Here is a 13,668-nt window from a genome sequence, read left to right as displayed (position 1 = left end):
GGAATTCAAGATATAGATCGACAAAATTTTTTAGGTCTTTGTGTTACCCCCCCCCCCCCCCCCCCCCCTTTTTCCCGATTGGTAAAATATTGCAAGTATGTTGGCTCGAGATGTCGACAAAACTACTGACTATAACCAATAAACGTCTGGCAATTTCTTTATTCTATGAAGTTCTATATCTAGAAACGGTTACAGATATTTTCACGATTCGTTCGTGCAAAGAACCAAAGTCAAAGCTTTACACGTAAAAAGAACGTCGCTACAGAAAGCGTCTAAACGATTTTTGATTGCAGAGCTTTACCCTAATCGCGTTGCGCTAGCGACGGATAAATTTGCATATAGATAAGGCCATGTTTTTGAAACCTTTGCAGAGTTTGTTGATCTTACCCCCTGATGCGCGACGCAGATTCGAATATCAGCGGCAACCAGCACGATACGTTTATGCTAACATGCATGACTTCATTCTTCAGAGCATGAGGGACAACCTTTTTAAGGGAAGCTATGCTAGGTATTTCCTTCCACCTCGTACGCGTCGATGCAAAAAATATCGCGTGACGCCATCTTTCTATAAGGCGTTGTCTATTAGGGGAAGATCGACAGGCACGCCCCTCTTCTGAGTTCCGCCAGAGTTCCCCTACATCAAACCTCCAAGACTCCATTCAGCTGCTTGACCGTCTTCACCAAGATCAAGGAATCTGAAGGGAGACGATACACTTTCACTGTAATTAGCTTCGATTTGGCCTCTGGCAGTTCGGGAGGCGGTTTTTCCGCGTTAGTGCAACTGTTCCGTCCGTTATTCCCTTCGGAAGGTACTCACTTATCTTCTCTCAGAGGAAGGCAGGATCGGAAAGGAGAAGTAAGAGAACTTCAGTCGATTATAATACGGTGGACCGATTCGAGGACGACCTTAACTACGTGGCTGTTCATGCTGATTCAAGGAAGTGACCGAAGATCGTGATGATAATTATAAGAAAACATTGAATACGCAGGGAGTGACGGTGAGAAGCGTTAATCAAGATTAGCTCGTTCCAACGTATAGTCCCTTCAAAGCTGCAAGCCGAGCAAGGTTTTCAGCTTTGGGACGTTTGTGACGCTCCAGATGCGTAATACTGGCAAGTGTTTTTTAGTAAAGTCCTTATTGGATGCATACTTGAGTAACAGAGTCTAGATAGATTTTATGCACGGGTTTAGTCATACGGCTATTAGCATGGATAGCGTAAGCGCAAATAAGCAAGCAAGGTCTGCACCATCTTCGAAGCAGCTGCGCCCATATATAATTTCAAGCGTTTGGAAAGGAAAGCTGAACTAAGGGTTGAAGTAAAGTAAAGCAGGGTGAAGCAACGTGAATAAACAACGTGACTTGAAAATCGCAAAAAAGAGATGCAAAGGTGCAAAAGTTACAGCAGTAAGTAGCGGATTAACGCCACAGTTGTCCTATGGGACGCACCCTTCAAGGCACAAGTATGCGAAACTATCTACAATCTCAATAGCCCCTTGGCTAATTCCATCTGCCAGAACTTTCCCGAGGGTGTTTGTCGTTGGGCAGCTAAACAACGGAAGTTCCTTTTCCAGAAGGTCTTTCATGCAGTAGGCTCGGTTCGGCGCTACCATACTTCGTTATTATTTCCCGTAGACACTGCAAAGCCCCATAGCTAAGCGTTTCGGCACCGAGCACCACCCCTCTTACACAGAGCTGCTCCTCGCTTCAATAACTGGGGTTGCTCACCCTTCTCGTTCTCTCGTCCTTCTGTTTCGCTTTCTCTCACTTAAACTTCGATCATTTGCGTTCTTGACAACCGGATAGCAAGTGGCGCTTACGTCTGCTGCCGGCTGGCCGACCGCACTTGCAACTGTAATCGCTGCAGCAAAAGCCGAAAAGAACAGCCACGTTCATGTGCATCCAAGAAGGGTGTGCCAGTTAGGAACATCGATTTGGACCTTCGTAGCACGCTTTGGTTGAGCCGCCGATCCAATTCAGCGATTCGCTCCCCTACGTGTAGTACTTCTTGCGCTTGGCTTGTTTATGGAAGTGGTTTCCATTACGGAATCCATTTTGAACATTTTAGGGTAAGTAGCGACTACGGGCAGAAATGGCAGCCGCGGTAGGCAGTGAGGAGGCTATGCGGGCGGCCTCCGTCGGCCAATTCCTCAACGTGGGCAACGCTTAAAGTTTGCGTTGGGTGAAGAAGCGGTTGTAAATCCTACACGGAAGAAGCTAGTCGCAAACATCCACGCAAACCATCTACTACACTGGCCCTTCGTCACTGTCAGCCCCATAGTGCTTGTACACCCAGTAAGCCTAAACAGGCCAGATTTTAAGATGAGACTCGGCCATCATGCAATGCATCTTCGTGTTCGGCCGGCGTTTCTGTCTATACAGAGGAGTGCGGCGTTCAAAAGCTACTGAGGCAGGACTCCGGCGAGTAAGCTTCTCTTGTCACTACAGAAGCTGACCAGTCGAACAACGAGTCAGCGTCCAGGTCGCTTATTAATAAGGGGCCTGGTTTTGAGGGCCGGGCGCGGTTTCCGATCTAAATGGGTCAGAGCATTTTTAAGGTATAATTAGGTATGTTTACGTAGGATGATGTAAACCTGGTAAACGCGTGCACCACAAATCCAAGAGCAGTTCTGTTTCTATATAAAAAAGTTTCTATTTAATTTTTTTTTTTTTTTTTGTTTTTACTGAAACCTCATTATCGATAGTCTGAATGCCTATCGGCATATCATATTCCGCTGTCCAGGCTGGTATCAGTAAATATGAACTAATAGAATTTGGTTGATATAATATTGTGTTATTTACCATTTTTAGCAGCAGGATATCGTAAGTCCTCCCAATCCATTCCGTGATATTCTTACCGGTCCTTTCAAAAAGTCGACAGAGAGTCCGTCGTATGAGCGGTATGGCCTTTAGGCCAGCTGCTAGCGCTCAAATTTTTTTTTGGCGTAACGCTCTAACGAGCAAGTTTTCCATTAAGCAAGCCAGGAAAATCTGGACGGGAATACCTTAACTCAACCTTCGATTTCAGTCAAGCTTTCTATACAATATTACTGTCCACCTGTGCCCGCAGGATCGTTACGGCAAGGTATGGATGGATGTTTCAAATATGGGAAACGTTATAAAAGTTCGGATGTTTCAAAGCTGTAGATCTCGGCTCGTAAAAGCCGCCAACGGCTAGTAACGATGTTCGACGACGATACTGCAGTTGGAAACGGAGCGGACGCGTGGCTCACCGTGTCCCTATCCAAGGACATCGAAGAAAGTAATAGCTAAACAGCGAACATTTAGCGACCAGAACCGACAGCCTGAGCAAATATGTTCTAGGCATATTTTGTGGCGAAGTTTTCTATTTGCCCCCGAGGTCTGCATCTAACAGATATCTATTTAAAATTCGATTGAGGTTTCCAAAAAGGCTATAAGCGTCCCTGAGTCCAAAATGTCGTTTTCAGTTTATAGCGAAAACGTGCTCGAATATTTGAGAAGACTAAGTGAGGGGCCCACAGGAGCATCATTTAGCACCAAGTGAACGCTTACGTGGCCCTCAAAAGCTTTTTGGTGATGTTTGTTTTGCCAATATACCTCTTTTCTTCACTTGTTCCTTTACATGTTTAAATCTGTCCATTCGATTGTTCACTTGGTAAGTTTAAAACAGAAACTCGCCTCAACCTCGGATCGCTGCTGCTGCTGTAAAAGTTGCCTCGCTTTCAGGACGTTACATAACAGTATCTTGTTAAAGTTACCAAGGATACTGACGTCACGACCTCTGTTGCCCTTGTCGTTATTTTTCTCTGTTCTTTTCCGGTGGGCAAGCTTGGTTGGAAAGTGCGTTATTGTGCTGATTCGTTCCAACGTCGGCTACTGCTGGCGTTAGACTCACTTCGTTCCCCAACAGATTTACCGGCTGACCCACTCTCCAAAGCTCTGCAGGAAGCGAAGCATTTTTGCTTTCGAAGCTCTATAGCCCTAACTTTTACAAGTATATATGTATTCCGGTATAGCAATAATTCGATCACGAACTGCCATTCGTTCACTTGCTTAGGAATGAGGCCGACGGACAACTAAGGACAAGCGGCGATCAACGAACTACCAGTGGTAATTTCTACCTGAATGTGGATTCTGTCTGTACGCGTTTATACGAAACGCCGCTTTCGAGCTCAGTGCTTTCAATGGTTAGATATTAAGAGCAATTGTGTTGTATGACGAAACTCAGGTAAAATCCTCTAACCTAAACGCAAGCAAGTGACCTGAAAAAACCGCCACAGGCCTCCTGAAATGACAGGCCAGTTGGCTCCACATAATCAATGTCTACGGAGTTCAGTCACACGCAAACAGAGGAATTTCCTCACTTACGTTTTTTGGACCTTATACGAATGCAGCTGTACCAATTGAAATCAAACTCTTCTAAAAGCGCGCCATGATCTTTCTCTTGTTTCTTGACTCGTTTCCAAGTTTTTGCCGCCATCCATTCCTGTTTTTGCTATCGAGACCTGTGAGAGAGAAGAAAGGCGAGGCTGTTGTCATCCGCTTTTGCCCTTTGAGCCTGCCTTAGACACCACATCATGCTATGCCAATGCCTTGGCTACATATTCTATCGCTTATACTCGCATGGTGGTTCTACTGCGGCGTACGCAACTCGATGGTGGTTCATAATTCGTGCAATGACACACTCTTCTATTTCTGTTCAGCTAAACACCATCTATACTACTGCAGCTCTCCGCCATTTTTTACACCACACTGTCGGAAAAAGTCGCACCTTTGCGACGCACATACTCCACAATGGTGAGCTGCTGTCGCTGCTGCTGGGGCGGAAGCCAATTTCAACCGATTTTTTTGCTCGTCAGTTTTTTGTGCGGCAAAGTTTAGCGGTATTTTGCGTTTCTCCAGACAGCCCAGAAGCGATTAAAAAACGGAAATAAAAGCTAGAGAAAGAGAGATATAAAAAACGCAGCTCGCGTTTGTTTTTTGTCCGTGTGCTGGAGCCGGTAAGTTGGCATTTCAGCTGTCAATCGTTTGCTCCTCACTTAAAATTTTTTTTACCCCTCTCGTAGGTGCTCGTTGGGTGGCTGGTCCCTTTTAAGGAGGCTATGAGAAACCAAGCCAGCCAGTCAAACCCGTTACGCAGCTTGGCTGCCGAGACTAAACTTCGACAAGGCAAATAAACCCTATTGAAATAGACAACAACGGCTCACATGATTAGCCAGGAAGAATTCGCTTCAAACGACTTAAGGAACTCCGTTCTACAGCACATGTGTAGGAATCATGCAGTACGTACAACCCAAAATGAAGCCTGTTCCTTTCAGTCTGCACAAAATCCAACACTATCCAACACTAAGTATTGAACATTAAAGGGATTATCTATAGTCGTTGATTTATGAAAAGCGTTTCCCATAGCGTGCGTTTAGCTAGCGGTTCAACGACAGGCACTAGTGCCTCTGCTCGGCATCACTCTAATAATTACGAGTGCTCAATATTGGCAATCCGAAAAAATTGAAAAACAAAACTGAAAAAACAGGAGAAGGATCTATGATTATATTAATGATTGTTTATATTGTTTGCATGTTTGCTGGTGTATTACGCCCAAACTCAAATTTATACCATCTTTATCTCTCTGCCACTATACCATTGCAGTATTTCGGTAATTATCATTGATTCTTCGCATACGATTCAAGCATACTTCTATGTAGACAGCAGTAGATATGAAAATATTAGGAGCGATATACGTCTAAGTAGCTGATTGTATATTAGTAGTAGTAACCCTTAAGCATAAAAAAGAAAAATATGTACTTTTTCTTCAACTTTTGCTACAATTGGTGCCCTTACACGCAGTCAAATCAATAACAGCACCATGTCTTCACATATATAACACATTAGTAATGGCTACGGCGTCAGCTACCTCTGTGTGTTTTTTTGTTAACGAATCCTTAGATTTCAACAAATATTTTACTGAAGCTACATTATAGCAGCGCTTGGCTTTTCGTTGTTTCGCGTAACGCAGATTACGATGCCCTCCATGATTGCTGAGTAATTGGTCATCGTTGGTATCGTCATGCTTAACTATTACCCGTGGTGTTTTTAAACCGCTAGCAGTATCAGTTTATGTGTTCGACTAGTATGTGTGGTGCGTTGCAGACGTTAAAACCTTTGGAAAGGTGTTGCTTCGAACGCTGCCAGGTACGCCGCTGTAATGGAACATCCATATTCGATGCTGCATCACAGCGGAAGCCTTCGCAATGAGAAATATGGCGTAGCGTCGGGCAATGGCCCGTTGACCGGCTGACCGTTAAACGACTGTCCACTCAGATCTTCCAAGACAGGTGCATAGGCAGATGAAATCCCGGCAGCAATTCAATAGTCTTCGCAACTTTCCTACCCACCGCTGCTACTGCTTCCATCGGCTGCAGTGGCCCAGACAAGTAGACGCCGCGGAGCCTGCGACAATGCTATATATGCCCATCGCGGTCCCAATATCAATAAATAACAGAATTCGAATAGAAGTAAGCACGCATCAGTCGGCCTGACTTGACTAGTCTGTGATTGTCCTTTCGCAGTTTCGTAGGCCTGGCTTTCACTCAAGCCTAACTCGATTACTGAGTCGCTTACTATGACTGCCGTTACCGCCGCGAGCATATTATTCGTTGAAGCATCCTGAATTATCCGGAGACATCCGCCCGATGGCCGATGTTTGGCGGGGTAGCGCCCAGCTGCCTCTAACAACCCGTGGAGAGCCTAACTAATTCCGAGTCAGGCCTTTACCCCATGGTCGTCGTTCAAGCCGCTGCATGCCTTTGCTCATTAAACTACCTATGTCCATGGTCATAGATTCCATTATCCTAGTTTTAACGGTAAATTACTGGTATATCTTTGGTGGGCTGCTGCGACCAGTGAAAGACGTTTGTAGATCTAGCCTGTTATATAAGCTCTAAGCAATACGGTCAGTTGTCATTGCATTACGTTTTAGACTACTGTCAGTCCACGCCTTCGGCGTAAGAACCGCGCAACTGGCGAGGGACTGCGCTGCAACCGTTACTGGCGTTAGCGGGTAACTTGCCGTTAAACTTGACTTCGACAGGAACCAGCTTCGATAGCAATTTGCACGACCTCCGCTAGACGTACGTCGTTGAAGAGGATCGAAGGAAGACGTATGATCGAAATCATGAAGTTCGTTTTAATACTTGGTTTAATTTTGTTGCCAGCCCAGACAACTCGTGCCGACCTCGAGCTTCGACAGCAGGACATCACAGTAATGAACGATGGCACTACAAATGTGGAAAAAACTGAAGAAACTATGGAAGAAGACAGTTCTACTGATGACAGCTTTATGGGAGCCTACGAGGGATGTTTAAGGCAATAGAATGCAGCTTGAATAAAATTCCATTTTACATTCAACCATGTATGTGAATACACTCTAAGCTTTAATGTAACTATGGAAGCAGTAGCAGTGCTATCACTCAGTATCGCTAAAATTATGATTGTATATATTGTAGTACTAAAGATATTGCAGCATTAAATAATTGTAAAGGTATCAGCCGCTACCGTAGTCTTTGACGTCTCTTACAGTTTCACACCATATAGTTGGATCGGGATTGTTATAGTATTGGTTTTGGTACATGTTTCGAACGATAAAAACAAAGTAATTTTCAACAACATTTTCTCAACGAATAGAGGATATTTGTACGTTAGCACCGGGAAGCTAGGTTTTGCGCTATGGAACCGTCTGGGAACGGGAAAATATCTTTTGCCTGCACGTCAATGTGCAGCTTGAAAGCTTAGAGTCTCAGAGAAGCCAACTGCGGTCGCTTCTTTTGTTGATCCAGTTTGTGTACGCCTCTTCAAGCTTTCGCGTACTGTTCTAATGGTTTAGTCAGTTCATTCGACCATCAGAGGTTCCTATCGCCTAACTGTATCTCTCCTTCGAGGAACGAGTCCAAATAAAAAAAAAAAGCTTACTACGTTTTACTTCAGTGTATCGTGCTGATGACGCCTTCTGGAAACCCCCGACATTTCTGCTAACCTTTTTATAGGGGTAAAATAACAAAAATGATAGCTCCCACAATTGAATAACTGAAGTCTCCGAATTTCCCAGTTGTTTATGTAAACCTAGTCTTTGCAGGTTCCATAGACATGATATAGGTTCTAATAGATCAAACAATCTAGATAGGCAAATTATATCTGAAAAGAGTAAGAACATTTTCACATGATCGAAGCCTAGACTAGTATGTAAAAATTTGATATCCCTAGCATGATATTAAGGTGCAACAATACACTTTAATAGTACAAACATTATCGGCCACCACGCAGATGACAAAATTGCCTTTGACACCACTGTTGGTATCCGTGCACAGATTTTATCGCATCCTACTAAAAAAAAAAACCTAAGCAAAAGTAAGTAATTTATTTTCCGACTGAGTCCCACATACGTTTCAGCAAAACGTACGCAGAGAACAATTGTTACCAGAGTAACTACATAGTCCAGTTTCCTGGTTGGACCTTCTTTGTCGTTTTGGTCTGCTCTAGAACAAGTTGTTTGCTCACTACGATCATACACCCATTTTCGGTTCCTGCTTCTCTCTATGGACACGAAAGGAAAAACTTATTATTCGCCGATACAACGAGCGCGTTTCGCCCCGTTTACACATAACGTCCTTCCCTACTTTTCTAGATAGTTTCCAAATGCCACGGCCCAATTAGTGCTGCCTTGGCGGTGAGCGAACGTTCCACAGCTTTTATTTCTCTCATGGACCCACATCCCATAGCACCTCTGTCCTAGCAGGCCTGAACAAAAGAGCAGGCCAAAAGTCATCCCATCAAGCGATAGCAGTAGTAACTGTTGTTGTCGTGTTGTTTTGGCAACGTGTTCGAGCTGGTAACTACCGGATCAGAGATATAGACACAAGCATATGCTGCATCAACGGTAAGGGCTGTAGTGGTTGTGGTCGACCTAAGTCGTTCCTCCTGATGAGACTCCCGGTGTGTCGTGTACTAGCGCTATGGGCTAACGTTATCCTCCTTACGAATACCAAGCAATGGACGCTGCTTAGGTCGGAGTAGCAGCAGTTCTCGGTGCTCGTTTACCTTACTCCTGTTTGATTCTCCCTTTCCTCGGCATGGAGACGCATTCGCCAGTTCCCATCGCAAGGACTCTCTACCAGCCCACATCCGGTCAGCCAATGTGCCCTTCCATAACACGATATATCGATATAATCCACCCACGCATCGCCTACAAGGCGAGTGGGGGTTGAGGGGGTGACGAAGAGAGGAGGTGCGTCACCTGAGCGCTGGCGGTCAAACCAGTACAGTAGCTGGCGAAACACAGGTCTGCGCAGGACAGCACAACGGCGACACCTTAACACCGCTACGGCCTGAAAGCCGCTCTCTGACAGGCGAAAAGGCAGGAGGGCAGCCGTCCGAGCGATCGAGAAAGACAACTGTTGAAGGGCAGGGATACAAATCGCTTCTTTCTTTTGCCCCGCCTGCCCATTGTAGATTGTTGGCGTCGGCACCACCAGCACCACTTTCGAAGAACAGGCAGAACACAAATATTGAAGAGAGCAAAGCCAAAGCTTACAGCGAAACTTGCTGCTACGTCGTGCCTGACAGCTAAGTCAGCTAAGTATCATTATTAGTACAGTGACTAAAACACAGAAATGATAACAAACCTAACAGCGGTTGCCGAAGACCGAGACAAACAACGTGTTCGTCGTGTGTCCCAATAGCGATGCACGTCAATACTGTCGTTGCTCCAAAAACAGCTTGGAGTGATTCGAGGTCCTTCGATGTGAATCATTCCAATGTGGCCAACGTATGCAAGAAAACAGCGGGTATGAGTGAGAGAGAGAGAGAGAGAGAGAGAGGCGCGAATTTCACTCAAAGGCTTTTGCTGTTACGGTAGTTCTGAGAGTCTGTAATTCAATAAAGCAAAGAAGCTACTCATTCAACAAACGCTCACGTACAGACGTACTGAAAGACAGTGACCAGCTTGATAAGGTGCGTTATTTGGCTAGCTAGCCAACAGTCAATATATCACCTTCATATTGCAAGCCACTGGACGCGAGTCCAGTGATGCATAGGTTTTAGCTCGTACATTCTTTTCTAATCGATAGATTCGCACTGTAGGCCCATTGGGCCCCACATTGAATCAAAAAAGGTAGTTTCTTCCACTTGTCTTCATTTTGTTTTCATTCGGTTCAGCTCAGCTCGCGTTCAAGTTTCTACATGAATCGCCAACGGGGTGACTCCGGTCACGAACGTATTCGAATTATGCTCGATTCTTTCCTTATCATCAAAAAAATGAAGAGAGTTCCGAAGAAGCTGTCGCATAGGCGTCCCTCAACCCCAGCTTCCAACACGGATAGGACAGAGTGCAGCTGAAATACATTCGAACAGAAACGACGAAAAAAGTCTCCAAGCTATAAAGGAAACGGCCAAGAACAGTTAAGAAGAATGACGCTAACGGAACAGCTAGAGGAAAACGTAAAGCGTCATCATACTGAAAGTAGAGACGAATCAGTTGTGCCAACGTTAGCAGCGCGAGCCGACAGCAGCTACGGTCGTGTAAGGACTACGTATTCTTAAGCAGTAATTACCTGCTCCTTGATATTGAGGTTGACAATGAGTCCACAAAAAGGCTCCAGGAAGATCGAATGAGAGAAATAAGGCACACTCGAACGTCCGTGTTGCGTGGAAAAAACCGTAGTCAGACAGCCAATCATTTCCTCTAGGTAGTACTCGGCCCTTCGATATGAGACGTGCGGGCGTTTTAAGGAACGAGCAGGAGATGAAGAAGAAGACAACGTAAGATCCAGGTTCGGGCAGACCTAGTAAAGAAAAGTGAGAAGTAGGGACTTTCAACTTCGTAATATTTCGTGTAATTAAAAATTTAGACGTGAAGAATAGAAAAAATCTTGGGGCGAAAGATAACAAGATGCTACTTCAGGAGATTAGTACACCTAATCTCCTGCTAAATTGGCGATGCTGTCCTATATAACTGTTGTAAAGTCCAGTACCTACATCGTGTATTTGTTTGAAACACGTAGACAAACGATGGTTTTTTTGTATGTTTTCCTAGGTGATACTTCCATGTACTTACTAGAAAAGATAATTTCGAACTTCTGCAGCCGCGGATTTTTTTATCCGTCAATCTTGGAAATGGTTAAAATCGATGATTTTTTATGTTAACTATCTGTTTTGCTTGAACGCCGTGCCAAACGTTGTATGGTGTGGTTTTTGTAGTTAGTTAATGTAAGTAATGTGATTAAGATTTTTCCAAACTATCGATACCTGTATAGACAAGCGATTCCGTCAAGGGATCATCAAACTTATTTGACTAATCCACAGCAATTACTGTTACGTTAATCTGAGCTCAGCTGTAATATCGCACAGGGTCTTCATGGTCCTATACCATTCACAAAAATACACTACTGCTATAAATTAATTAAATTATTAATTAAAATTATTTATTAAAATTGTACACTTAGCTAATTGATTCGTTACATTAAATAGATTTGTATCCAACTGTCTAATTAGCAGGTTATCGTTTACTGCAATAATTTTTTCTCAGGCCACTCCCAGTGTGTTGGACACTTGAATGCTATCTTGGATTGTATTTGCGATCAGATCTTTAGCTCAAGTAGTTTGTTTCGCTGATATTTTTTTTATGATAGGAAAAATTCGCTGGTCAGTGAGAGAGAAGAGAGACAACGAAGGAATTTTCATTGCTGGAAAGTACATCTGTTTCATTGCAAACTCCACATGTTAATATGCTCTCCGCTCTTTTCTCCACTCGATCCGTGCTCGGGCGCCATCAACGATATTCGATCAGTTCCAGCTTCCAACCACCTGCTCAAACAGATGTATTGACCTAACGTCACCCGATGCTAGAGTCCAAGAATAAGTAATGGCTCAATTGGACATTAGGACTGACAGAAAGAGCAAAGCCCAAGGGCATAGCGGACGAAAGAGTCAACGACGCATGCTCAAAGAAAGCAATAGCGGCCAATTACTTCTCTCATTTTTCCGTTTCGACAACGTTCGCACATAAAAATGGAGAGAAAGTGAACGAAAACGACCCCTCTTTCAGGCTGTTGTTCGATCCGTTGCTCTGGCACAGCGAGACACACCATTAGCTGAATGGCGAGTCGACGAGCAGGACGACCCTGTGATGGTACAGCTGCGTGACTGGGTTCGTGACAGCCGGTTAATCGGCGAGAGAGCGACTTTCGAATGGACCCAATTGCACTACCTTTTAAATCAATGGAGCGGAGTTGAGAAGGAAGGGCAAGATATGGTTATTTGCTTAAAAGTATAGTTCGTGCGATACCTTCTAGTGTGTTTTTTCGCACTGTATGGCCGCATATTAAAAGCAATGTAAGAAAGGGAACATAACTAATGTACCTTTATTACCACGACTATACTGATCTGTCCGTTTAATGCTGGCATTGGGCAGGTTATAATTGCCTAATAACATGTGCGCCTGGGAAGAGCTATACACGGATTTGCAGCAAGCTGTGCTATGAGTTGTGTATGGTCTACAATGCAAATGGTGCCGTTGACAGTCGATCGCATGCACCCGCCAATGAGAACGTGTTTTTTTTTTTATTTTTGCCTGCTCTTTAATCAGCGTTGAGTAAACTTCTTGTGGACATGTAGGTGAAACTCCTTAAGAATACCTCAGCGAACGAGCTCGTCCTACAGATTTGTGGCATTTTTGACCGATTTTTCCTCCCGACTGGGTTTGATTCGATGTTTATGCTATTTACGTCTAAGTAGAAAAAAAAAAACTCGATCATTACATTCCTGCAGAAGACCAGTCTTCCTCTAAAAATGTTTCTCGTTCGTGATTAAATATATATAATTTGCATGTTCATCGTTAAAGCTGTCTTGATAAAGAGAGCTCCTTCGATATTATAAAGCGTTAGATATTTGACATAAGTTAATATTTAAATGTTAATAGACTCGAGTGATTCCTATAAAGTTTGTATGAACCCCGACACTCTTTCGCTTCTTGTTTCCTCCTATCGTTCGATGGTAGCGTTCTAAACCTAATTTCCTAATTATCGATCCTGTACGGGTTGTAACTTACAACTTAACCGCGTCCAATTTCCATTGCGTTGTCTACCATGCTTCAACTCTGTCTCAGTCTCGCAGTTCGCCTGCCTCCAGAAAATAAAAACGAAATTCTATGTACGCGTCATAATATGACATTCCCAGTCAACAGAAATCTATCTAATGCAATTTCTCTCGTTCGTCTGTCACTGTCCCCGGCTTTGCCGCCCCCTCGTCAGTTGCCCTCTGCTCTGCTGAACTGAAATGATCATGAGACGGAAGCTTAGAGAACGAACGGGCTACAGCCGGTAAAGACGCGAAAGACTCCAGAGGGATGGCAACAGCCACAAGGGGACGCTGTGCATAGCTTGAACAAAGGCCGCCTACGGCCATTGGACAGCGATGTAAGATTGGACTGCAATCACACGGATCCGAGCCATTGTAAATGTCCAAGTGCTGGAGCAGATTTGCGACAGAATCATGTAGCAACAGTGAAATTGAATCGAAAAGAGGCCAACAAAAAGGCTAGTATATTTTTAGAACGTGGACTCTGCTAGTGCAACGGGATGACATTGGTTTTAAAGCAGTCATCTGTTATATAACCGAAATATATAGGAGGTTTTCGCGGC

General features: G+C 44.2%; 1 protein-coding gene and 1 long non-coding RNA gene across 5 annotated transcripts in view; one reads left to right on the top strand and one right to left on the bottom strand.

Moving 5' to 3' along the window:
- Positions 1 to 13,668, bottom strand: part of fz2 (frizzled 2) — a 95,152-nt gene that overhangs the window by 47,781 nt on the left and 33,703 nt on the right. Inside the window, exon 3 of one of the 4 annotated variants that reach the window (XM_022849927.2) lies at positions 10,582 to 10,812. The exons of the other annotated variants lie outside the window; for them this stretch is intronic. Within the exon in view, the coding sequence (XP_022705662.1) occupies positions 10,582 to 10,707 (126 nt within the window). The 5' untranslated portion in view covers positions 10,708 to 10,812. The remainder of the gene's footprint in view (positions 1 to 10,581; positions 10,813 to 13,668) is intronic. 4 annotated transcript variants of the gene reach the window in all.
- On the top strand, positions 2,201 to 7,387 carry LOC111269968 (uncharacterized). Its single transcript, XR_002686033.2, has 3 exons — positions 2,201 to 4,777; positions 5,047 to 5,262; positions 7,192 to 7,387. It is a non-coding gene; the product is annotated as an uncharacterized LOC111269968 (long non-coding RNA).

Source organism: Varroa jacobsoni, unplaced genomic scaffold, assembly GCF_002532875.2.
Source record: "Varroa jacobsoni isolate VJ856 unplaced genomic scaffold, vjacob_1.0 scaffold_1428, whole genome shotgun sequence".
NCBI lineage: Eukaryota > Metazoa > Arthropoda > Arachnida > Mesostigmata > Varroidae > Varroa > Varroa jacobsoni.
Note: the sequence above shows the minus strand (reverse complement) of the source record. Positions and strands in the feature narration are given on the sequence as shown.